Genomic DNA, 26,416 nt, shown 5'->3' on the forward strand with positions numbered 1-26,416 from the left:
AGAGAAACCCTGTCTCGAAAAAACCAAAAAACCAAAAAAAAAAAAAAAAAAAAAAAAAGAGCAGCCAGTGCTTTTAACCTTTGAATCTTCTCTCTAGCCCTGTGGGGTTGTTATTAGTATTTTTATTACTCGGCAGACTGTATTTTTTTAGAAACAGTTTGGGTAAGGTAAGGACAAAAAAATGAGGCTTTCACTCCTTTCCAGCCTCCCCCTCATGGGCGTTGTTTCTTTGTTTTTGTTTTCCAAGACAAGGCTCAGGTACCTCAGGTTGGCCTTGAACACACCAGACAGCCTGGGATCAGGAATGGTGATCCACATCTGAAGGCCCAGTGCTTAGGAGGCAGAGGCTGACTCTAAACAGCTGCAGCCAGAACTGGCCTCCATCTGCTCCTTCTGCCTGCAGCTCTCAAGTGCAGGGTTCACAGGTGTGCAGCGCCAGGCCCGGTGAAGAGAAAACACTTTGTGGGCAAGTTTTTCTCTCTCCTCTCGTCTCAGTTTCTTGCCACCTGCTACCCTGCCTCCCCAAACCTGTCTTTAGAGAGAGGCAAGTCAAAGCCTCTCTCTCAGTTGCTTTTGGGGTGGTGTTTCACCTTGTTCCCTGGAGTCCTTGTCTCCTGGAGATGGCCTAGGCTTGGAGAGCTGGAACCCCAAGATCAGAGTTCAGGGGAAGGGCCCTTTCTCTCCGGTGTATATTGTAGAGGAGTTGGGAAGAAGGGAGAAGTGTGGCCAAGGAAAGGGGGCCTTTCGAGTTCAGCCATGCTAGCCACCTGCCGCTGAGTAACCGCCCCTGGAGTCCACTTGGGCGCGGATGGTGAAGGAGGTACTTGTCTCCCAGGCCTTCTCTCCGTCCCCTCAGGAATCTGAGCACCTTCACCCAAGCCTGCTTCTCAGTAGCCTCACACTGACACCCCCTCAGGGTAAGACCACCGGGCCAGACTGCAAGCTAGGCTGCTGCATGGTTGCTTTTATTATGTTTCATTACTTATATTGAGATAGGATCTCATTGTATAGCTCTGGCTGGCCTGGAACTTTTGTGTAGCTCTGACTGGTAAAATTTCTTTGTGTATGTGTTTTGCATGTGCCACAATACCTATATAGTCAGGAGACAGCCTGAAGAATTCAGTTCTCGTCCACCTCGCGGGTGTCAAGGCGCCATGTTTGGAGGCACCTTTACCCACTGAGCCATCCCCCCAGCCTGGAGCGTAGGTTTCCTCGCCCTCAGTGATGCTGACATTCGGGGCTTAATTCTGGGGATGGCCCTGTGACCTTGGCTTGCTTACTAGCATCCCTGGCCTCTACCTAGCGAAGGCTGGCAGACTTCTTCACAAGCATCAGCAAAGCTGCGTCTCCAGACATTTAACCCTAGGGCTGTGTGTCCCGGTGCCAACAAGAAAATGCTGGAACGAAGCATGAGGGGCAGACTCCCTAGACTAGACTACATCTTCTTTGCCTGAAACTGATTCCTCTGAATGTTCCAGGAGAGGGTTTCAAACCTTCAAAGCCCAGAGCCGTCCCGTGTTGGGATAGCTCTGTGGTACACCTAGACCTAGGGACATGTTTCCTCGCCATTTCGTGATAAAGGTGGAGAGCAGACGGGAGGGGTTCCCGCTCCCTCCAGCTGTGTGACCTGAGAAGGCCATTTGCACTGTGGGAACTGCTGAGAAGTATGTGTACCTGGGAACCTGTTAGAAGTAAACCTCAGGAGCTTATTTTCATAAGTCCTTCAGTTCATCCATACCCAGGACAAACCAGGTCAGTCAACAACCCATAGATTTAAATCTGAACTCAGAACCTCTCATCTGCCCAGCACAGCGCCACCTGCTGGCTGAATCCAGCAGCATATACATGCATGCTCACAGGACCCCAGTGCAAACTGCACAGTGCTGCATTCTCCTGCCTTCTACAGGGAATCGGGTGAAAGTGAACGTCAAGAGCAGCATTAAATGCCCAAGAGATGTCGCCAAAGTGCAGCAGAGTGCTCGTGTTGTCATAAAAGTACCTTTGTCAAGTGTTTCAATGGGACAAGTGCAAATAGCGGCCTCTCCTGCACAGTTCCAGTCCTAATGCTACCACGGGTCCCTGTCCCACACTTTTCTCTCCCCTTCCTGGCTAACAGTGACCAAAGAGGTGCCAAAGTACGTCTGCTGTCCCTGGCTGCCCGGGACCTTGGGGAGGAGGTGCAGGAGCCAGGGATCCAGGCCAGCTGAGTCATGATGGGGCGCCCTGCCTTTGAGCTGTCCAGATGTGGAGGGTGGAGCTGGCAAGTCAGGGCAGGGCCAGTGGGCAGCTCAGCCCTACCCTTCGGTCATCTCCACTACACAAAAATAAAGACTACGAACAAACCAACACCACGAGCTGGGCTTGGCACTCAGCACTGGGAGGGGGAGGTGGGAGGATAGGGGTTCAAGGCTATCCTCTGCAAGATAGCAAGTCCATGTCCAGCTGGGCTACAGGAAACCTTGACTGCAAAACAAAGAACGGAGGGGTTGGGGGGCGGGGAGATGTGGAGTCTTCATCTTCTGAGGGAGGCTGCCTTTCTTGAGTCTGGCTCTGAAAAGCTAAGCTTGACCCTAAGGGATGCCAGGCCCAGACTCCAAACACAGGGGTTCTTAGGGCCTGCCCTAGTTGCTTTAGACCAGGCTGGGGTCACACAGAAAGGCTTCTGTGACTAAGGTGTGGCCAGGCAGACCCAGGCATCCACCTCAGCCACCCACTTGTCACAGAGTGGCTTCCCCCGCTCCCCATCCCTACTGTGCTAGGTGAATGGACAGTATGTGCCTCTGGGAAAGGCTGAGCCAGAGGGAGCGGTCACAGCTAGGAGGGCAGCTGTGATGAAACAGGAGCGTGTGAGTCAGGCTGGCTATTTGGAGCAACTGGATTCCTGCGTTGGAGGCTCCATTTCCTAGACAATGAAATGCAAACACGGTATTACACACCAGGGAATGTTAGAGGATCGTCATGAGCAACCAGAGGAGCGGCCTTTCCAAACCGCCAGGGTTACGTAAGTGGTGGGTATGGCCCCCACATCAGGAGTTGTCAGCCTGAAGTACATGGGTGGGGTGTGAGGAAGGCTAGCATAATGTGTGGAAGTGGCCAAGAGGGTGTCTTTTTCATGGGACGCTCTCAGGAGCTCAGAGGGCAAGGACCCAACAAAGTGGTAAGGCCACACAGCCAAAGCGCAGAGCTGTCTTTTTACACCTGCCTAGCATGCAAGCAGCCCTGGATTCAGCCCCAGCACCACAAAAATGTAAGTAGTAAGTAACTTCACAGCGGGTACCGTGTCACCCAGTACTCTGGAAGACACAACAGGATTTAGAGTTCAAGACTATTCTCGGCTACATAGCAAATTTGTAGCCAGTCTAGGATGCAAGAGACCTTGTCCAGAAAAAAAGGGAACCAAATGTGGGCTTCTTATCCCGGGTTAACCCAGGACCCACGTACCTCCGGTGCTATATGTAGGGAGAAGTTCAGAGGCCAGATATGGAGAGTCAGTCTACAGGCCTCCATCCCAGAGATGGGGGGCACGAGAGACAGGGTGACTAGGTCCTGAAGGGTGGGAGAGGCTGGAAGCCTTGTCTGCTGGTCGTGTCACCCCTTCCTCCCCAAGTCTCCCCCAAAAACCTCAAAGGCGGCGACTTCTTTGGTTCAGTTTTTCCCTCTGAGGAAGACTAGGGTGGACAGAAAAGCCCAGCTGAGCATGCCCAATGGTCAAGGGCTTGGGAGACTCCATGATAAGCCAGTGATGTCAGAGCACTAGTTTGGATGGACCCCAGTGTTTTATGTGTTCTCACAGAATAAGGAGCACCATCCCTAGATCCATTTTTATATGACACGGGGTTTCTCTATGTATCCCAGGCTGGCCTTGGATTAGTGATCCTCCTTCTAGAGTTCCTGATGAGAGATAGAAACCAGTGGACTCCACCACTAAACCACATCCCCAGGCCAAACACACACACACACACACACACACACACACACACACACTTTTCGAGACAGGGTTTCTCTGTGTAGCTTTGGAGGCTGTCCTGGAACTTAATCTGTAGACCAGGCTGGCCTCGAACTCACAGAGACCCCACCTTGCTTCCCAGGAGTGCTGGAATTAAAGGTGTGTGCCACCATGCCTAGCCATATTTGATGCTTTTGTGTGCTCCTTGTTGTCTGCATGTACATCTGGAGGATGGCCTCTGGTGTGACCCTTAGGAAGGTTGTCACCTTGAGATGGGTTACCTCATTGGTCTGGGTGTAAAAGCAGGGCTAGGCTGTCTGCTAGAGTCCCAGAGATGCCTGCCTCAGTGTCAGGATTACAAGCAGGCACCAAGCATAGTGTTTTAATGTGGGCTCTGTGGACCGAGCGCGGACAGGTGCTGCACAGACTGAGCCACGCCCTCTACCTAGGGCTGAACTCAAGTCCTCACGTCGGCACGGCAGGCGCGTTACCCAGTAAGACCCCAGCCCCATCCTCTGTGTGCTCTTGGCCTATTTTGACTTCTCCCCTCTTCTTTTACTTCCGTTCACAAATCCCTGTGGTTTTTGTTTGAGTTTGAGGTGGGGTGTCACGTAGCTGAGCTGGCCTTAAGCTATTCCTCCTGCCTGCCCTTCCTTAGTGCTAGAACTGGAGGTCTGTACCACAGTGCCCGGCTTTAGACTGTGGCCTGGTCCAGGGCATGAGCCGAAAGAACACATGGTCCCCTCCATGGTGAGGTAGGATTGCTATTAGGCCCGGAAGAAACAGGCTCAGAAAACCAAAGAGGCTTGCTTTAGAACAGTTTATCATCCGGCTTCCCCGCTGGGCCTGGTACGCTGTGTTTGGCTCTGCCCAGTCCCACAGTTCCATGATGTCTGGGTAGCTCCAAGTCACCAATCTACAGCCGCAGGGCAGGGGCTAGTCCAAACTGGCTGTTTATTTCGCATGCCAAGTGAGACTGACCCCAAGAGCGCTCCCGAGCTACGAGGCCACGCCCCACTCCTCTCCAGAGCTCTCCCGAGCTAGGAGGCCACGCCCCACTCCTCTCCAGAGCTCTCCCGAGCTAGGAGGCCACGCCCCACTCCTCAAGCCTTCACGCAGCAGTTGAATTAGCAAACTCTTTGATAAAACACTGCTTAGGGAAGCACAGTCGGGCCAGTGCTGTGTTGATGGGCTTGGCTTCCTGAACACGGTGGATCTGTCACCCCACCCAAGTCACCCGCCGTCTCTACTCTCTTCACCTGAAGTGGTTCCCAACCACCTAGTACTTCAGCTGGTGCCACAGATCACAGAGACCCACAGGGCACTTCCTCAGGTCTGCTCCCTGTCCATCTGAGGTGGGCCACCCCTCTGTCCTTCCCTTCTCACCTGCCTTGACCTGGTCCTAGGACTCCAGCTGGTCCCCACCCCAAGAACTATTGTCCCTGACACACTTGACATAGCACAAACCAGGACACACGTTAGAATATATTCACTGGTGCAACCCTGGACTGCCCAGGCAGAGGACAAATGGTCACCCTACTGACAAATCTCCCCTGCTCCAAACCGAGCCTTAGCATGCAACCCTTGACTTTCCAAGACCCATCTCCATGTTGACAGCACACTTCTTGGGCCCAACCCTCCCGGCAATCAGGACTTCATGGTCTTGGATGGAAAAGTGAGCCTTAATCCTCCGTCCTCCATCCCAAACTCTCTCAAGGCCTTCTTATGGGCTAGTGCCAAGGCCAAGGAACAAGGAGCCTACCCTTGGTCCTGGCCAGAGCACGAGGACTCTGCTGCTGAGACCCGTGTTGTGCAGTCTTGATCTCATCTCCAAGTGCCTAGGAAGACCAGCTATCACCTGCTCAGGGGAACGGGCAGGCGTTAAAGACAACTACCCGCATTTGGGAGGTGCTATAGGCAAACTGTCACCCCCAGCCCTTCTTTTAGAACCTGCGTGTAAACTGGTTTCAATAAACTTTGCTAAAGCAGACAGTACCAGATAGTAGACACTGGGCCCGGGCCCAGAAAGGCCCAGGCCCAGAAAGCTCCTCCTTCCCCATCCCACTCCCATCCACCATCAATCCATAGCCAAGCTTGGTGCATTCAGAAACAGACATGCTTCCATCTTCCACGGGCCTCTGATAGTCAGGCACACATCCACCTGCCTGCCTTTCTGTCTTCCAGAACAAAGGCTCTCGGTGGTGTCTGTGCTGGGACCTATCATACCCGGTGTGGCCTCCCACCCCCCACAAAACAACTGCCCAAATCCAACCCCTAGAAGTCAGACGAGTGAACCACAGCTCAGGGTGTGGCTTTCCGATGAGTCCCGGAGTAGTTGTAGGAAATGGGATGGCGCGTCCCTGGCCTCACGGTGAACGTGTTGATGGGGCTTCCGTAGTGGGTGTTGCGGTGGGGAGACCTGGAGTGGAAGGGGGGAGCGGTAAAGGTTCACATGCATTGGTCGGCCCCCCCTCTACCCACCTCTCCCTGGACAGAAAACTTAAAATGAGATGTGATGGACTTCTCAACTCCAGGGTGGGACCACGTGCGGGCTGCAGAACTCCCCTGGTACCCTGTCACTCAGACTCCTTTGCTCCCAGCCTGCGTCTGGGTCCATCTTTCCACCCGAGTCCACTAGGTCTCCCTTTCCTCTACACTGATTTGAAGCCCTGACGCCCCAGAGGGCCAGAGGGGAGTGAAGAGGTGTGCTGGGAAGTAAGGAGCCAGCCAACAGCGCCCTCTCCGGGTGTCTGGGTCTTCCTCCTCTCTTAGTCACAAGTTACAGACGTGCCCTTGGCACGAACTCTGTTCACGCATGCCTGGTTGTGAACCCCCAGACCCTCCCCAGCTCACCTGGTCCCTTTAGCAGGCAGGAAGCCATAGTCGCCAGGTTTGCTGCCACCACCTCCTCCGGGCACCTTGTACGTGACCTCAGCTGCGCCTCGGGCGCCCTCCAGCGACAGCCTCCGTGCGTTCAGGCCTCCGGGGGCGGCGCGGCCCGCAGAGTTGACCCGCCGCATCTCGGGGCCTCCCGGCTGCGACCCGAAGCAGTTAGGGGAGCTCATGCTGCGGCCAGAGGCGCCGCGGGGCGTCCCGGGGTTGCTGTGGGACTCCCCGACGTACAGGCGTTTTTTGATGAGCGAGCGTCCGCTGCCGGAGAAGCGATCCAGGCCCCCGAGCCCGGGGTATTGAGCGTCGGAAAAGCGCGAGAAGCCGCGACCTGGATTGGCCCCGGGGCCCGCGTCCAGGGACTGTCCCAAGTCCGAGAAGTTGTTCCTGGGTGGGGACCCGCGACGGCCCGGATGCTGCAGCTCAGGGGCGGGGGGCTCAGGGTCATTGCTGAACTCCGGTGGCGGCGGAATGATATCAAAGCTGAACTCCTCTTCTTCCTCTTCCCTCTCGTAGGAAGGGGAGGGCGGAGAGGAGAAGGATTTGGGGAGGGCACGGCCTTGGGGCAGGCTTGAGGGAGCCGGTCTTTCCCGGGCCGCAGTGGCCGGGGACTCGGCCTTGGTCCACCCATGCCTGTGGGTTGGCTCTGGGCCCTGTGTGTCTCGTCCCTGCTGGGGCTTCCACTGACTGGGTCCAGCGGGCCGTGTTGAAGTCCGATGGGAGTCCTCTGTCTCACTGGGTGTCTTAGGGACCACAAGGAAGGAGTTGGGCCGGCTACCTCTGTAAAAGATGCTGTCGGAGCTGGTCTCTGTTTGGTTGCTATGGTCACGGAGACTCCCTGGCAGAGAGGACCTTCCCAGACCCATCGCAGTCCCTCCAGGCCTGGTCTTCTGTGCTCTCTGTCTGGCTGCAAGGAGCAGAGCCATCGGGGAGCCCCGCTCCACGACCTCCCCCGTCACTGGGTGTATGAGGGGTTGGTCAGCAGGCTGGACCGGGGTAAGAGGTTTGGCTGGATGGCTTTGGGGCTCCTTTTCATCCGCCAGCCCCCCTGAGCCTGTGGCCTCCCCTCTGGCCCGAGTGGGAATCACCACAGCAACCTCTCGGCTGTGGGTGTTGTGGCTGCGATGGGGTCTGTAGAGAAATGGTACCTCCTCTCCAACAGGGGACATCTTTGGTGGGAAGGCTGGAGGGGAGAGGGCTCCATTTGTGGACAGTTGGGTGGCCACTGCATTTTCTTGAGATTCTGGCATTTCTCTCTGCCTCACTGGGACAAGGTCCTTCTCAGTCATCAGCTGAGATGACAGGATGGACAACTCAGGTGTGTCCTTGGGTGGTGTGGCCTTCCCAGGTGTGTCCTTGGGTGGTGTGGCCTTCCCAGGTGTGTCCTTCTTGGGTGGTGTGGCCTTCCCAGGTGTGTCCTTGGGTGGTGTGGCCTTCCCAGGTGTGTCCTTGGGTGGTGTGGCCTTCCCAGGTGTGTCCTTGGGTGGTGTGGCCTTCCCAGGTGGATCTTTGGGAGGTGTGATCTGCTCAGGAGTGGGCTTGAGTGGTAAGGCTGGCTTAGGTGTGGCCTTGGGTGGTGCTGCTGGCCCAGGTGTAATCTTGGGCTGGAGTGGTGTGGCAGGCAGAGAGGTGGCAGACATCTGGGGTGGATTCTTGGTGACAGGCTTATGGAATCCACCATCATCAGTCCCGTTTTCAAAGATTCTTCCCCCTTCCCACCTGGGCTTGGGAGGCAGAGATGCTATGCTGGGCTTGGCTTCTTTCTCCGATGAGGAGGCAAACCGAGCCTCTAGCTCATTCCGGATCTGCCTGACACTGGGGGCTGGGGTATCCTGGGGGATGTAGTCCACAGGGGGTAGGGTCAGGCTGCTGGTGGCTTCTCTCTCTGTCAGGCAGCTGCTGGAGGGATTCTTCTCAGAACCACAGGGGTGTGTCTTCTCAGGCAGGCTTGGAGGAGCTGTCTCCTCTGTTAGGCTGGGGCCCTTCTTGCTCTCCTTGTCCTTCAAGGCCACCGTAGGGGCCGGCCTGTGGCCGAGTGAGCGGTCCTCTTTCCGGGACCCACAGAGATAGGCTGCCAGCTCACTTCGAAGCATTTCCATCTGCCGGGGGTCCCTCCAGTCAACGGGTTCTGATGAGGCTGTGTCCTCCAGGGTGGGCGGGTTGGGTTTGGAGTTGAGAGTAGGCGAGCTGGATTTGGGGGTCTTGGTAAATCCAGAAGATGAAGAGACTGCCTGCTTGATAGAGGGCAAAGGAGGAGCAGCTGGGGGCAGGGAGGGCGCTGGTGGCGGAAGTGGGGGAGCAGGTGGAGGCAAGGGAGGGGCTGGGGGTGGGACCCCAGCTTGTCCATTTGTCTGGGGTTCAGACTGCCTGAGCCTTGGGCTGCCTGGTGTCTCAAGCCTGGGCTCTCTCTGGTGCTCCGGCTCTGGGGCCCTGTCTGGGTAAACTTGAGATGCAGGGCGGATGTTGAAGCTGGAAGGGAGGTGGGTAGAGGCCTTCTGGCTGGCGTCCTCCTCCTCTGCGGAAGCCTCTGGTGCTTCCAGAACTGGGATAGAGGAGGTCCTGACTGGAGTTGGGGGAGGCACCTTGAATGACCTGGGGAAGGTCAGGTGGGATTCAGGGCTAGGCCCTAGGGGGCTCCCCTTTAGTTCAGCAGGGCTTTTGGGGGGGGCTGGTTCTGGGGTCGTCTGGCTGCCTGCCATTGAGTGCTGCTTCCGATTTCCACTTGATAATACCCCCAGCGGGTAAGAGACGTGTTCCCGCTGCGTGAGGAGAGACTGGAGTTGGGGGCCCGGGGGCTGACGAAGGTGTAGGGAGGGTTAGAAAGGCTGATGGTGGGGCAGGGGGGATGAAGTCTGGAGGGGTAGGTGTCGATGGCGGGGAGACGGCAGACGAGGTGTCCAACACTGGGGGTGGAGGTGGGGCTGTGTTGGGTGGGGGTGGAGGCTCCACCAGCAAGGGAGGGGGAGGGGGAGGGACAGAAGGAGGTGGTGGTGGAGGGGACTCCCCTGGAGCTGGTGGACTCTCCTGGGGTGGCCCCGGGGCTGGGCCTGGAGGAGGTGGGGGGATGGACGAGTCGAGGTCATAGTGTGCCGGCCTCAGGTCGCCCACAGAGCTGTACAGTCGGAGGTTGCCGTTGACTAGTGAGCCTGGAAGAAGGAAGGCAGAGACATGCGGGGGTCGGTCTCCGTCACCCTCCCTGCTTTAACACGCTTCCTTTTTCTCTCCTTCTTCAATGTGCGTGGGGCAGGGGGGGTGTTACCATGGCTGTGACAGTGTGAGGACAACTATGGGATAATTCTCTCCTCCCACCAGCTGAGTCCTGGAGACGCGCTCAGCTCAGACTTGGTGGCTCACCTTCCCGCTGAGCTGTCTTTCCAACCCGACACAGGGGGAAGGGCTAGCCAGGAGAAACACCAGTTCTTCCAATCCTTCTAGCCCTGACCGAGGAAGCAGCAATGCCACCGATGTCCTGAGCTGTCCTAGGAGTGGTCCCTTCTTACTGGGATTCCCACTCGGGGTCCCAGAGCAGCCCTGATGCTAACCCTAAATCCTGTAAACCCATGTAAAGGGTTCTTTGTGGTTCCCAGTGATTCAGGGAAGCCAGATGTGGTGGCTCATGCCTGTAATCCAACAGTTGAGAAACTGAGGCAGGGGAATTGCCATGAGTGCAAGACCAGTCTGGGCTACATAGTGAGACTGTCTCAAACAAATACAAGACCCCCCCAAAAAAAAGAAAAGAAAGAGAGGGGGAGCTGGAGAGATGACTCAGCGAGTAAAGGCTTGCAGTGCAAACATAGGATCTGAGTTCAGAGCCTCAGCACCCACATAAAAGCGGACAGGCCTACACCTGTCAGCCAAGTACTGGGAAGCAGGGGCAGGCCCGCCACTAGGACACACTGGCCAGCTGGTCCTGCCCAATTGCCAAGGATAGAAAGGGATACAGAGAAAACATCTGATGCTGACTTCTGGCCTCTTCACATGTATACTACACACATGTATACTACACACACACACACACACACACACACACTAACAGGTGCACATGCATACCATATACACACACTAACAGGTACACATGTATACTATGTATACACACACACTAACAGGTGCACATGCATACCATATACACACACTAACAGGTACACATGTATACTATATATACACACACACTAACAGGTGCACATGCATACCATATACACACACTAACAGGTACACATGTATACTATATATACACTAACAGGTACACATGCATACTATATACACACACACTAACAGGTGCACATGCATACTATACACACACACACACTAACAGGTGCACATGCATACCATATACATGCACTAACAGGTGCATATGCATACTATATACACACACTAACATGTGTACATGCATACTATATATACACGCACTAACAGGTGCATATACATACTATATATACACACTAACAGGTGCACATGCATACTATACACACACACACACACACACTAACAGATGCACATGCATACTATATGCACACACTAACAGGTGCATATGCATACTATATACACACACAGGTGCACATGCATACTACACACACACTGACACGTACACATGCATACTACATACATTAACAAAAAGAAAGGAGAGGGGGACCAAATCAGGGGTTACAGAGAGAGGTGGGAAATGGTGGGGGTGGGGCCAGGTGACAAAGAGGGGGGAACTGCACGACCCAGTGGCTCGCGCTCTCGGGAGACCCTGACTCGGGGAACCCATCCTGTCACGCGGGTTACAACTCTGCAGCAGGGTCTGCACTGGTGGATGGCAGAGGAAGGAAGTGCTCAGGGCAGTGTGGCTGCAGAGAAGAACACCTGGATGGCGGTCACATTCCTCTTCCCAGCCCCTGAAGTCTCCCTCCCTCCGTCCACCATTCCTAGCTTCCCCGTTTCCCACCTCAAAATGCTTAGGGAAGAGCAGCAGGCCTGGAGAAGGGGCGCCTGGGGTCCCAACAGCAATACACAAAACAAACAGCGACACTCACTAAAGCTTCCTCTTCTTTGTTTTGTTCCAAGACGGAACCCAGGGCCTTGTTCATGCTGTAGGCCTCTGGCCTCCACACACTTGCTATATGCTCAGCCCCTGAAGTTTACTCATGAAGGGTCAGACAGACAGACAGCCAACACTGTACATTAGTAAATCATTACCGCGGTGAAGGCAGTAATAAAATCTGCAGGGGAGGCGTGTTAATGGTGCCATTTGCACTAGGAAGGCCCCACTGAGAAGGTGACCTTGGAGCAGGGGGATACCCGGAGGGGGGTTGAGATGCAGATGGGGGGGGGGGTGAAAACCTGCCTAGGCTAATTAAGGAAATCTCTCGTGGCAGTGGTGGGAGGAGGGGCAGGGTGTGAGATCCCAGCAGTCCTCCCTAACCTTTGCTCTGAGCATCACAGGATGTCACTGGGCAGGTGTGAGTGGATACACCAACCCCACACATGCCGTCCTACAGAACTGTCACCGCTGTCCCCAGGCAGGGCAGGCATCCTGCTTAGCTAGAGCTAAGATAGATTTGTCTGACCCCAGAAGTCTTGCTGCGGCCTTCATCCTGCTGTGGCCTGGTCCTGCCCTCTCTCCCATTTCCGGATGAGTCTTAGCCAACCATGGCTCCCCATCTCCCAGCCCACTGTTCTCACCGTCTTGGCCAGGACTCGACTTTGCCTTCAGCTGGGGAAGTAGAGCAGGTGCTTGTTTTGTTTTTTTAGTTCAGGGCCACAGAGGAAGGAAAGAGAAGACGAAGCCACAAGACCCGAGCTCCCTTACCTCCCACTTCTTTGTCTGCAAAGTCTTCTGGGACAGAGGGGGTGGGGACAGCCAGCCCATGGTTCTCCTGGGCATTCTGAAAGAGACCAGAGACAGGTCAGGGAACATGGAGATGAGCGGCCAGATCCCGGCTGCCATCTGTTGTGTTGCTGAAGAAACTGCAGGGGTTGGGGCAGTGTTACAACTTCATAAGTTTATGAGAACATTAGAGTGAATTGACTTATTTCAGATTCATTTAATTAATTAATTATGTGTGCGGTGCCCACCGAGGCCGGAAGAGGCCAAACTGGAGTCACACACATTTGGGAATGACCATGTGGAGGCTGGAACTGAACTTGCGTCCCCTGCAAGACCAGCAAGTGCTCTTAACCGGTGAATCGTCTCTCCTAAGAGTGAGTCTTAAAAGATGAGTCTGGGCTGGGGATATGTTTCAATTGGCAGAGTGTTTGCCTAGCATACACAAAGCCCTGAGTTCGAGCCCTGGCACTGCAAGAACCAGGTGTCGTGGGACATGCCCGTCATCTCAGGACACACGCAGGAAGTTCAAGGACATCCTCAGCTCAGTCTGAGCTTGAGAGACGTGAGACTTTGTCAGGGGAAAAAAAGGCCAAGTGTCCTGTTGTCTGTCCTCAGCTGCAAATGTATGCTTTGGGGCTGCTAGTCACACTGTGTAGCTACAGATTAAATTTGCAAGTATAGAATCAGCAAAGATGAGGATCAACTACACAGGAATGAAAATCTCAAATAAAAGCAAACCAAGGAGCCAGGCATGGCGGCACATGCCTTTATTCCCAGCTCAGGGCCAGCCAGGTCAACACAGTGAGTTCCAGGCTATAGTAAGACCCTGGGAAAACAAACACAAGGGCCGGTGGATGAGGGGCTCAGAGGATGAAGGTGCCTGTTACAAGGCTGGGGCTCTCTGGGAGCCAGCATGGAAGGAGAGAGCCAACTCCTGGAAACTGTCCCCAGACCCATGCAAGGAACCCGGCCTGCAGTGACTCCGGGCTACCCACATCCACATCCCAGCCTCCTGCTTACTCCGGGTTTTCATCGGGAATCTACACACTACAGTGTGTGGTGAAAACAGGGCTTTGAAGTAGTGCAGGTGCCGGTCTCTAGGTGACAGAGCAGAACATGTTTACACAGCTGTCCTGCGTGTCCATCCGCATGTGAAGAGTCTAGTTTGCATTCTATCCCGCCCCCCCAACACACATTTCCATAGATCAACAAAGTGCGCGCACACACCCGCCCTCTGAAGATTGGCAGGGCACCGCGTGGAGCTAAGGAAGGGTCTCAGGGGCCTCTGGTCCCCAAGCCCACTGTCCTTTCTCACTCCATATCATACCATCTCACCTTCTAGTCTGACAGTCCCTCCCCCCCTCCTTCCCTCCCTCCCTCTCTCCCTCCCTCCCTCCCTCCCCCTTCTTCCTCTCTTTTTTGATAGCACAGAATGATCTTAAAGTCACTGCATAGCAAAGATGACCTTGAGCTTGTGGTCATCCTGCCTTCACCTCCCCAGTGCTGGGATTCCGGGTCTCTCCAGCACACCTGGCTCGTGTGTGCTAGGCAGGTACTCCACCAGCTGAGCCCCAGCCCCAGTGGCCCCCCATCTCTAGTCAGAATGCTGCAGCTAAGCTGGGTGCTGGTGGCCTTTAGTCCCAGCACTCGGGACGCAGAAGCAAGCGGATCTCTGTGAGTTCGAGACCAGTCTGGTCTACAAGAGCGAGTTCCAGGACAGCCTCCAAAACAATACAGAGAAACCCTGTCTCGCACCTCTGTCCCCCAAAGAAGAATGCTGCTGGGAACACACCGTCAGTCACCACTCGATGGAAAGATGTCCCTGCATTTACAGATACAGAGGCACTCAGAAACATTTGAGAACTATTGTAAAGCACACTGGCACCACCACATACGGGTCTGCGGAGCCCATGCTGGGCATCTTGCCCCTCCACAGCCACTCCTAAGGGCTAGCTGCCCCGCCCATTGTAAACGGGCAAGAGTTGAGAGCACTGACTCTGGAGCCTGAGGCCTGGATGTGATCCGCCCTGCAGGAATGTGCCTGCTGTCCCTGCCCGTGAAATGGCTCTAAAACCAGAATGTACCCATCTGAGGAGGTCATGAAGAGTAGGCGAGATGATGTCCAGAAGGCAGCATGGGAAAGCTCACTAAACGATGCTAATGTGATGAAGCTGCCTCCTGCTGCCCTCGGCAGGCCCTACTGAGCTGCTGCTGTCCTGAAGCCAAGCAGGGCATCGTCTGCCCTCCAGAAGTGCAGGGCCCCCACTCCACCGTCTCCACTGCATGAACCACACCTCTCGTTTGCTTTCTCCATAGCTGCTAGTTTTCTGTGCGTGGGCTGAGCGTGTATGTATGGTACTGTGTGTGCGGGAGCCCTTGGAGATCAGGAGGCCGGATCCCCTGGAACTGGAGTTTCAGTGGTGAGGAAAGGAGGCACCACATAGGAACCGGAACTGAATTCCTGTAAGAGGAGCAAGTGCTCTTGACTGCTGAGCATCTCTTCAGTTCCTCTAGGTGGTTCCTCTACATAGCCCTAGATGTCCTGGAACTCACTCTGAAACCCAGGCTGGCCTCCAACTCAGAGATCCGCCTGCCTTGGCCTCCTGAGTGCTGGGATTAAAGGCATGCACCAACAAACCTGGCTGTAGATGGTTCTTTTTTTTCCCTCTTTTTAAAATAATCTTATTTTACATACAAATCCCAGTTCCCTCTTCCTCCTGTCCTCCCATGCCCCCCACCATCTCCCCATCCCACCCCTCATCTATTCCCCAGGGAGAGTGAGGCCTCCCATGGGGGATCATCAAAGTCTGTCATGTCATTTGGAGCAGGACCTAGGCCCTCCCACATGTATCTATGTTGAGAGAGCATCCCTCCATAGGGAATGGGCTCCCAAAGTCCATGCACTAGGGATAAATACTGGTTCCACTGCTAGAGGTCTCTGACTCTGCACAGGGCAAGGACAGGGTCCCTGTCCATCAGACCCTCTGAGATGCACCACACAAATGGGAATCGTAACCATCTTCACTGAAGACTCTCTTTGATGTGATGGGAACCAGGGTGAAGAGCAGTGATGACTTTGAAACATAACTGGACTTTGACACTTGACATCAAAGGTCTCAGGTTCTGTTTGTGCTCAGTTTTGCAAGCAGTGTGACCCTGGATGAGCAATGAGAAGCTGGGACGGAGACGGTGCTGCTGGGTCACTCCCGATGACCATGGCGCTGAAAGCTTGCCCTACACTCTCTCAAATCCCTGACAGAGCCACAGAGCTACTTCTTTTGAAAACAAGGTCTTGCTATGCAGTCTCACACTGTCTCACCATTCCGAGTGCTAGAATTACAGTGCACTGCTACACAGAGGTCTTTTTTTTTTTTTTTTTTTAAGTACTGAGTTGTGGTGCCAGAGGCCTTTAATCGCAGCACTTGGGAGATAGAGGCAGGCAGATCTCTGTGAGTTTGAAGCCAGCCTGGTCTACAGTGAGTTCCAGGACAGCCAGGGCTGTTACACAGAGAAACCCTGCCTTGAAAAACAAAATGTATTAGGTTTATCTATGTGTATAAGTCTTCTGTCTTTACGTATGTCTGCACACCGTTGCACCCCTGGTGGCTGCAAAGCGCAGAAGAGGGCACTGGGTCCCCTGGAAGAGCGGTCACAGGTGGTTGTGAGCAGCCTGTGGGTGCTGGGAACTGAACCCAGGTCCTCTGCAGGAACAAGTGCTCTTAGCTGGTGAACATCCCTCCAGTCCCCAGCTCTTCCTTTTCCACATATCCGCGAGACCCACGGTCTTCACAGAAAACACGGACACTAGGAAGCACATATAAATGAAAGCAAAGCACTCATTACACATAAAATAACCCTGAAAAATGCTGCTACCCGAGGACATGGTCCCCTAATGCTTTCCCCAACAAACGAAAAACTCTGCAACCATGAAAGCAAGCTGCCTGGGATCCCGGGAGCACCTCCAGGAGCACTCCCTCCCTCTGCCTTTCCATCCTTTCTCCTTTCGTTCATTTTTTTGAGACAGGGTTTCTCTATGTAGCCCCAGATGTCTTGGACTCTCTGTGTAGAGCAGGCTGGCCTCAGACTCCCAAAGATCTACTTGTTTCTGTCTCCTGAGCGCTCACATTAAAGCTGTGTGCTACCACAGCCAGCCTGCTTGCTTGGTTTGAGGTGCTGGGTACGAACTCTAGATTTTCATGTGCTAAGGAAGAAACTTTGGTCTAACTGTGTATAGTCCAGGTGGCTTCAAACTCCTGCCCAAGTCTCCAGGATTATAGGTACACAGCTATTTTCATCCTAAAATACCACCACCCTCTGCCTCCTGAGTGCTGGGGCTAAAGGTGTGTACCACCACCAACACAGCCTGGCTAAAAAGCAGTTTTAAAAAAAATTTAAAATAAGTTGGGTGGTGGAGGCACAGCCTTTAATCCTAGTGCTTGGAAGGCAGGCACAGGCAGATCTCTGTGAGTTTGAAGCCAGCCTGGTCTACAGTGAGTTCCAGGACAGCCGGGGCTGTTACACAGAGAAACCCTGTCTCCAGAAACCTCCCCCCTAAAATAAAATAAAACATCTAAATGAAAAGCAAATGTAGCCAATCTCCAGAAAATTCTATGGAATTCTTTGTACCCTATATTAGGATTAGTTAGAAAAGATTATGCAATCAAGGGGACTAAATAGAACACTGTAACATGGCTAAAATTGTAATGATTTAAACAAAACCAAAACCAAAGCTAGGGCCAGGAGACGCTGCTGCGAAGCACCTGTCTCCTGAGCGTTCGGGACCTGAGATCAGATCACCAAAACCCACAGGAAAACTGAGCCGGGCGGTGGTGGCCACGCCTTCCGTTCCAGCACTCAGAGGCAGAGGCAGGCAGATCTCTGAGCTAAATGCCAGCTTTAACTGCTACACACAGAAACCCTGTCTCCAAAAAACAAGCAGCTTAGCCAGACATCGTGGTGCACACCTGTGGTTCTAGCACTTGGGAAGTAGAGGGAGGAGGATTATGGTTAACAGTAACCTGGGCTATGAGACCCTGTCTCAGGAAAATAAAAGCAAAGTTATATCTCAGACAATAATGTGCTCGCCACCCAACAACGTAAGCCCACAGACCGAATTTGGTTCAAGGCCACGCCCTCTCCTGCTGTGCAGGTGCCCTCCCTCAGTGCCCGGGGCAGAGTCCAGCCTGGCTCTGCAAGTAGGGAGTGTCATGAAACTGGGCCTAAGCACTTCCTTGTCTCCCCAACCAGACAACACCCATGGGCGGTATCACCCCTTCACAGGGATCATGGTGCCTCAGCTCAGGGAGGTTACAGCCTGTGAAGTAATTGCTCCGGCAGGGCTGGCGGGGGGGGGGCTGGTGGAGAAGATTCACACTATTTTCTTCATTGCTTCTCTATTTCTCCACTTTAAAAAGAAACTAAAAATCCAATCTGGTTTTTAACTCCATACATAGCCAAGGTTGGCCTTGAACTTCCAATTCTCCTGCCTCTATTCCCATAACACCAGATTATACACATTAAGTCACTGTGTCCAGCTACCTTCTTTGCTTTCTTTTTTTACGATGTAGCTCTGGCTGTCCTGGAACTCCCTCTGTAGACCAGGCTGGCCTTGAACTCACAGAGAACCGCCTCCCTCTGCCTCCCGAGTACTGGGATTAAAGGCACGAGCCACCGCACCTGGCTCTTCCTTTCTTAAATTACATGTATTTATTAGTGGTGTGCTCGCGCGCATGTGTGTGTGTGTGTGTGTGCGTGTGTGTGTGTGTGTGTGTGTGTGTGTGTGTGTGTGTGTGTGTGTATGTGTGATGCACATATGACGGTGAACTTTGAGGTCAGGACAACCTGTGGGAATCACTTCTTTGTTTCCACCATGTGAGTCTCAGGGATCAAATTTAGATTGTCAGATTTGTTAGATTTAGGCTTGTTATGATTCATAAAAGTTATTGTGGGGCTGGAGAGATGGCTCAGAGGTTCAGAGCACTGGCCGCTCTTCCAGAGGTCCTGAGTTCAATTCCCAGCAACCACATGGTGGCTCACAACCATCTACAATTCAATCTGGTGCCCTCTTCTGGCATGTAGGCAGAACACTGCATATATAATAAATAAATCTTTAAAAAAAAGTTATTGTGGTTGTAGGATGTTCGGCTCATGCTCAATCCATGCAGCTAGCTGGGAGGGTGAGGCAGGAAGATCAGGCTAACTAAGTTCCTGGTCAGCCTGCACAGCAGAGTAGGACTGTGTCTTAAGAGACCAAACTGAACTAAACTAAAACCCACACTCAGTATCTTTCAGCCAGGCGTTGGTGGCACATGCCTTTAATCCCAGCACTCGGGAGGCAGAGGCAGGTAGATAGATCTCTGTGATGAATTGAGGTCAGCCTGGTCTACAGAGCGAATGCCAGGATAGGCTACAAACCTACACAGAGAAACGCTGCCTCGAAAAACCAATCGAACAAAAAACAAAACAACAAACTAAACAACCTAAATGCAGTATCCCAAAAGCAGAGACAGAAACTGCCACAGTCAGTGCTCAGTGAGGCCCCGTCCTGCCTTCTGTACCTAGTAAAGAGGAGAGACCTTGGGTTTGTTGGACTGCTGAGGCTGAGGGCACACCCGTAGGCCCCAGAAAGCAGGCCAGAGGAAGGTTATACTGTGGCTAGGCTCCTCTCCCCGGAGGGAGGCCGGAGAGATGACTCAGCAGTCAAGAGCACGGACTGTTTTCCTGAGGACCTGGTTGGATTCCCAGCACCCCCACACAGCACCCCCACACAGGAGGTGCCTCAGAATTCTGTTACTACAGTTCCAGGGGATCTAGTGCACACAGACACGTATGTGGGCAAAACACTCATACCACAAAATAAATATAAGTAAACCTCAAAAAATGAGTTAATCAACAACAACAGAACCTCTTTGTGGGTTAGTAAGAGCCTGGAGACCCAGCTGCTCTGTCCAGGGCACAGCCCTGGACTCCATACACATGCAATGAGGAAGTGGGTGTTTCCCTACAGTCAGGGACAAGTCTCCAGGCATCCTCTCCTGCCCCTTTGCTGTCATTTTAGGGAGGAAGAAAAAAAGGAAGTGGTTACGCCCCTTCCCCTCCCTGGAGTTTTGCCTGGTGGAGTGTGTGGCTCACCGCCCGCTGCCTGAGAGCTCAGGGAGGCCGGCCCCACCGCTCTGATGGCTCTACCCATCCCACTGACCTCCTCTTGCCCTGCAACACATCACATCCTCATGCCTGGGATTCCTAAGAGGCCAGCCCAGGGTAGATCCCTAGGGGCTGGGCCAGCAGGCAAATGCATGGCTAACTTTGGTGTGGGAGAGTTGTGCATTGCATCCTGAGAGCCTTCCTCACCAGCCTCCTCCTGCCCATCAGTGCCCTGGAGATGGGGAATCGAACTGTGAGAGGTGAGGAGGGAGAACACCCCACTCCGGAATGAGAGTCGGGCAAGCTTGGGTCCTCTCCCAAGCCCACCCAGGGTGAAAGTCACATGGCCACAGACTGTGCTGGAGGCCCAAGACGGATGTGGCGTAGACCTGGGGACAGCTGCGTGTTCTCCCTAGCTTCTAGTGTCCCTGCAATCATTTTTTTTTAGAAATGAGCTCAGTTGGGCCGGAAACACCTTACTTGGTAGCGTGTTTACCTAGCCACATGAAGCCATGGCTTCCTGGAATGTGTCTCGCTTGTTAGAATGTGTGGCGTACCAAGTTAGCATGCAGTAAGCCCTGGGTTTGAGTCCCAGCATGAATAAACCAGACATGGTTGTGCACGCCTGTAATTCCACCATTCCAGACAGAGACCGGAGGATCGGGAGTTCAAGGTTGTGCTGATGACTCAGAAGGAAAGATCCTTGCCACAAAGTCTGATGACCTGAGTTCAATCCCCAGGGCCCACATGACAGAGCTGAGAACTAACTCACTCACGCCCTTCGACTTCCACACACACGCTAAGGCATGAGAATACACACATACACGAAATAAAGAAATTAATGTAATTTTAAAAATGTAAATTAATGGCTAACACTTTTCATTTCAGCGCTAGGAAGCAGAGGCAGGAGGGTCTCTGAGTTTGAGGCCTGTCTGGTCTACACAGAGAGTTCCAGGCCAGCCAGGGCAACATAGTGAGTCTGTTTCAGGAGAAGAGGGAAGGAAGGAAGGAAGGAAGGAAGGAAGGAAGGAAGGAAGGAAGGAAGGAAGGAAGGAAGGAAGGAAGGAAGGAAGGAAGGAAGGAAGGGAACTTTAATTACTAAAAGTTCAGGGTAGCCACTGGTGACCTAACGAATTCAAGGCTAGCCTGGGATGTGAGTCCTTGTCTGAAGTGATCTAGTGCTCCCCACACTCTTGCTTCCTCACCTCTTGGTGTCAGAGCTGCCTTGCCTCTGCCCTAGGGCCCAGCTCCAGTCCTCCCCTCCAGGGAGTAAGCAGGGCCAAAGGAGCAAGTCCTTGACGTCCACACCATTGTCTTCCAGACCCGACTACAGAGGTCTGCTTAAATCCCCTGAGTCCACTTTTAACTTGTTCTCTTCCTGGTCGCCCTTCTCAGGCAGCCGCTGTGCTCAGAGCCCTTGGCTAGCCGAGAGGCGGCTGTTTATAGGGTGAGGGTGCAGATGGCTCTGGGGGTTTGTGTTGGGGCTCCTGTGAGTAACAGGGTCAGGTGGGTGGGGAAGGGGCCTAAGCTCCGACTTTACTCTCACTGCGGGCCTCTGACACCTCATCCCACAGCCTTTCCATTCACATCACCTGCGTGCGTCGGTCAACCCCACACTGCCTTTTCTGGGCCTCGAGTTTAGGAATGAGCTCCCAAAATGGCTGGGCGGGCTCTACCGTAGGGCTGAGGCTGCCTTCAGCTGTTTCTCTGAGTTCCCAAAGACGGGAGGGAGGGGGCCTGCAGAAGACAGGTCTCTCCTGCAGCTCGGGGAGGCCTCCCCTTGGCAAGTCAGGCCTGTGTGACTCAGAGGGTAGGGCAACCCGGGAAGCTCTCACCGACCTGGGCACCCCCAGACCTGTCCAGCCAGTTTGCCCGTATTTACCACATGGGCATTTAATTTCTAATTTCTCATAAGCATCAGCCTGGGGATGACCGGATCAGATGGGGTGGGGAGGTCACCCCAGAGGAAAGCAGTCTTTCCATCGGCCGCCGCTCAGGTTAGCTCTTGGAAGCATAAGCTCCATCTCTCCTAGGATGCAGGGAGGGATTGTTCTCCCAGAGGCCTGCTCTGTCTGTTGTGAGACCCGGTCTCTCTGTGGATCCCTGGCTGTCCTGGAACTCAGATCCCCCACTTCTGCCTCAAATGCTGGGATTAAAGGCCTGGGCCACCAAGCCTGGCCCCTGCTGCTCTTGTCCAAGGCAGACCTTCCCTTCCTTGGTTTCAGCATTTTTTTTATTACTGTTGTCATCATTATTATCACATGCATTTACCTTGTGTGCAAGCGCCATGCACACAAATGACTCAGAGGTCAGAGGATGACCCTGAAAAGTCGTCTGCCTCCTTCTGCCATGTGGGTCCCAGGGATCCACCTCAGGCCAGCCGTCAGGCTTGGCGGCAAGAGCCTGATGCACTGAGTTCTCTCACAGGCCCAGGTCTGTGTTTCTTCTTACTCCCATCCCACGCCAGGGAGAGAAGCCAGCGTGCTGTACACACAGGCACATGTTCTGTCACTGAAGCACAGCCCAGGTCTTACTTATCTTTGTTTTGAAACAAGGCCCTGCTACCTGTAGCCCAGACTGATCTCCGACTCTCAGCCCTCCCCCACCAGCTCCTGAGCGGCTGGGACCTCAGTTACGCACCACCAGGCCTGCAGTAAGTTCTCATCTTGGTGATGGCTGAGGCCCACCCACTTCTGCTGTCTGGTGGCTCTAAACCAGCTCCTCACAGCCCCCAGGAAGGAGGTGGGTGTCCTGCTGGCTAGAAAGCAGACCTCCTTCAGGAAGGTTGATCTCCAGGAAGCAACCTGAGCCTGTGTGAGTTTACCATGCCCTTCCTATCACTTAGCACAGAAAGTCACAGTTGGGGACACCTACAGAACCATTCACAGTAACCCCACCAAAGGGCAAGGAATCAGAGGCCTGGAGAGAATAAGGGCCTTGCCCTCTGTCACTCCACAAGTGACCTGGCAAGAGGGACAGGTACCTGATGACCAATCCCAGGGTCCAGCCTGGTCACCAAGGAACCCAAGGGTCCATTTCACGTTTGGCCTTTAGTTATGGGCACTTGAGAAAGAATTTCTTAGAGTCAAGCCATCTGAGGGCAACCTCTTTTTGAACATGTCCCCTGGCTGGCTCTCGAAAGGGACTGAAGATGATCGGACATTCGGAAGATGGCCCAGACAGAGCTCAAAGACCCTTGCTGGACCTGTCACCTGTTTTCTTGCCTCTTGGCCTGGGTGGTGCCTTCTGCAGGTGGGAAGGGCTGGGGTCCTCAGAGGTTTTATGAAACTTCTGTCAGGCAGAAGGGGCCAGGCTCAGACACTGGCTCGGGGCCCCTCCCACACCAACACGGGGCTGGGGACCGGAGTCTGTACATGTGTGTGAGCCCGCAGACACCTGGGGCTCTGGAAGAAAGCCCAGAGCTATGGAAGGGGTCTGAGATCAGATAGGAGAAAATGAGCTGCTTAACAGCTCTTCTCCCAGAGCAGGTGGCCAGCGATGATGCTAGAAACGACTCCAGACTCGTAACCTGAAACAGGGTCAGAGCTGCAATTAGGCCAAGGGGTCTGAACTTAAAGCACACCAGAGACAGGTTTCAGTGGGGACCGAGAAGTCTGAGCTAAGACTCACCCATCTTAGACCCTGTGAAGCCATTTCATCAAGACCTCAAGGGTCCAGGAGCCAAGAGGCCACAGGGCAGGGGTCGAGGGGGCCAAACCAGGGCGATGTGTGGGGTCCTGGAGGGGAGACAAGAGTCACCAGCATGGAGGAGGGAAGTTTAGGGTAGTCTGAGGGGTGTTGACTGTAGGGTTGGGTCTTGGCTTTGAGGCCATGCAAGCCATATCCTGTCTCAGGGCTACAGTCTTTGGGGTGTAAAATGGGGGTTTGCGTCGAGTGCTCTGGAAGGGGGTGCCTCTGTTCACATGTATGACCTCTGGAATGGCAACCAGAATGGGTGGGACAGACAGGCAGTTCCACTCCCCATTCCTCACTGAAGGAATGGTAAGTGTCCCCGTGTGCTTCAGTCCCTGCTCTGTAAAGGATGTCCCCATGGACCTAATTCAGCTGTTGGCTTGACTTGTGTCTTCTCTCCTGTTCTCCATAGTGCGGCTTTCCTGCTTTGTCCAGAAAGAATGCTCCCAGGGCAAGTTCCCAGGAGGACCTACAGGCCTGAGCAATCCTGCAAGCCCAACTCGTCCTGACCTCTCTAGGGTCTACCCAAACTAGGGGTGCGGTGGGGGAGGAAATACAGCACGAAGGTCCAGAGTGAGTGGGAGATCAGGAGACTGGAGGGGTCTCACTGACCTGTAGTCATGGTCTTGACATGACCGGGAGGCCAGGACAACAGAAGCCAGGAATGACTGAAGGACCAGGGGCAGGTTGTCAGCGGTCTCCACACCTCCATCCCCACCGGTGCTATGGGTCAGTGAGGGCACATAATGGAACTCACTTCTAGAAATAGGATGCCAACGTCATCATCTGCGGCTGCAGCAGCCCTCACACACAGCTGTACAAGTCTCAGGGAGGGATGTGGCCAGGATTTGGGTTGTTTTGTTTTTTCAATACATGGTTTCTCTATGTAGCTTTGGATCCTGTCCTGGAGCTCACTCTGTAGACCAGGCTGGCCCCAAACTCATAGAGATCCGCCTGCCTCTGCCTCCCCAGTGCTGGGATTAACGGTGTGCACCACCACAGCTGGGCTTTTAGCATTAATCTTGATGGGTTGGTTTGTTTGTTTTGAGGCAGAATCTCACTCTGTAGTCCTGGCTGGTCTGACTACTAGAGATCCACCTTCCTTGGCCTCCCAAGTGCTGGGACTAAAGGCATGTGCAACCACCAACCGCCTTCTTTTTGGTTTTTTGAAACAGGGTTTCTTTGTATAGCCTTGGCTGTCCGGGAACTAGCTCTGTTTTTGTTGTTGTCTTGTTGTGGTTTTTTTTCTTTTGTTTGCAGTGACAATTCTGTGTCTGTCTGTGGGCTGCTTTTGTTGTTGTTTTATTTGGGGGCACAAGGTCTCATGTAGCCCAGGCTAGCCTCAGACTCCTTATACAGATAAAGATGACCTTTAACTTCTCAACTTTCTTCCTCTGCTTCCCAAGTGCAGTGGTCACAGGTGGCTCAGACAGCCCTGGGCTTTTGTTTGTTTGGTTGGTTCTCTGCAATGCTGGGGACTGAACCCGGTGCCTCATATGCTAGCATTTGCCAACACAGCCCAGCCTCAGAGATCACTTTTAAACAGAAAATAAGTGATTTGAAAAGCAGGATTATTTATTGTTGGTTGTGATTTGAGACACATGTAGCCCAGGTTTGCCTTTATTTGCTATGTAGCCAAGGATGACCTGGTTCCATGCCCCAAATGTTGGAGTTGAGGGGTTTTCATAACACTGGGAAATGAACCCATGGCCATTTATTTCTTTTTAGTTTTCGTTTTTCTTGGCCCTTTGAGACGAGGTCCCCTGGAGCCCAGGCTGTCCCTGAACTCATGATCCTGCCGCCACCGGAAAGTGCTGGGATTACAGTCATGAGCCGCCACATGGGGCATTTTACTTTTAATAGAGATGCTAGAAAATGTAAAACCCCACGTGAAACCTGCAGTTTGCTTGATTGAACAGCCACAGAGAACCCAGCAACTGTCCCGGCACCAAACTCTTTATCCACGGTTCTTTTTTACGCTCACTTAGTCGTTTTGCGTGGGGAGGCGGCACACATCGCGCCCCGAGTGTGGAGGCCAGACGGCAGCTTGCAGGAATCGGTTCTCTCCTTTCGCTATGCGGGTTCTGGGGAATCGAGCTTAAGTTTAAGCCGGCAGGTTTGGCGGCAAGCACCTCTGCCTACTGAGCCATCTTGCCAGCATTCCTGAGTGTTCTCTGGGTTCTTCTACTCATCAAAGAGCAAATCCCAACTGTGGCCTTTAAGCTACTTGTTTTGGGCCTGCAGAGATGGCTCACGGCTCTCCCGAGGACCAGGTTGATTCCCAGCATCCACATGGCCACCCACCAGTGCCTGTAACTCCACCTCCAGGAGCTCTGACACCCTCCTCTGGCCTCTGGTGTGCAGACGGTACATAAAGGAGAAACTCCCATACAAATAAAAATACATTCATATATATGTACACATACATGCATATATACACATGCAATATGCACGTGTTTGCTTTGCTGGGCAAATTGTAATTCCAGCATCTGGGAGACAGAGTCAGGTAAGTCATTAAAGATCTAAATAGCAAGTTTCTGGATAGCTAGGCCTAGCAAGACCCTGTCTTGGAACAAAAGATGAAAGTTCTCGGTTTCCTGTAGCTTTATACACACAAACAAATGTCTCAAAGGCCCTTCTCTCAAGCGTCCCTACTGTGTGTCCGATGAGGGGGTGCAGGTGCCACCTCTTCCAGGAAGACCTTCTTGACTACCCTTTGTAAGCACACTGGCTGCCTCTGGCTGGCTGACATTCTAACAGGTGGCATCTTCTACAGTGGGCGCGACAGCAGCAGTACCAACTACGTCCCCTCTGCATCCAGGGGCCGGCAGAGTTGTTGCCCACCCGGTATCTCTCCCCAGTCCCAGGCTTCCTAAGTCTCAACCCTGTCTCCTCACAGCAGCCTCGCTGGGTTGGCATCAGGAAGGTAGCCGGCG

General features: G+C 53.5%; 1 protein-coding gene across 1 annotated transcript in view; it reads right to left on the reverse strand.

Annotated features, from left to right (window-relative positions):
• Positions 1-4,752: 4,752 nt before the first annotated feature.
• The window catches only part of CUNH6orf132 (chromosome unknown C6orf132 homolog), a 32,419-nt gene continuing 10,755 nt past the window's right edge, over positions 4,753-26,416 (reverse strand). Inside the window, 4 exon segments of the mRNA XM_040729306.1 lie at positions 4,753-6,365; positions 6,800-9,501; positions 9,503-9,981; positions 12,627-12,702. Coding sequence (XP_040585240.1) covers positions 6,248-6,365; positions 6,800-9,501; positions 9,503-9,981; positions 12,627-12,702 — 3,375 coding nt within the window. The 3' untranslated portion in view covers positions 4,753-6,247.

Source organism: Mesocricetus auratus, unplaced genomic scaffold, assembly GCF_017639785.1.
Source record: "Mesocricetus auratus isolate SY011 unplaced genomic scaffold, BCM_Maur_2.0 Super-Scaffold_100021, whole genome shotgun sequence".
NCBI lineage: Eukaryota > Metazoa > Chordata > Mammalia > Rodentia > Cricetidae > Mesocricetus > Mesocricetus auratus.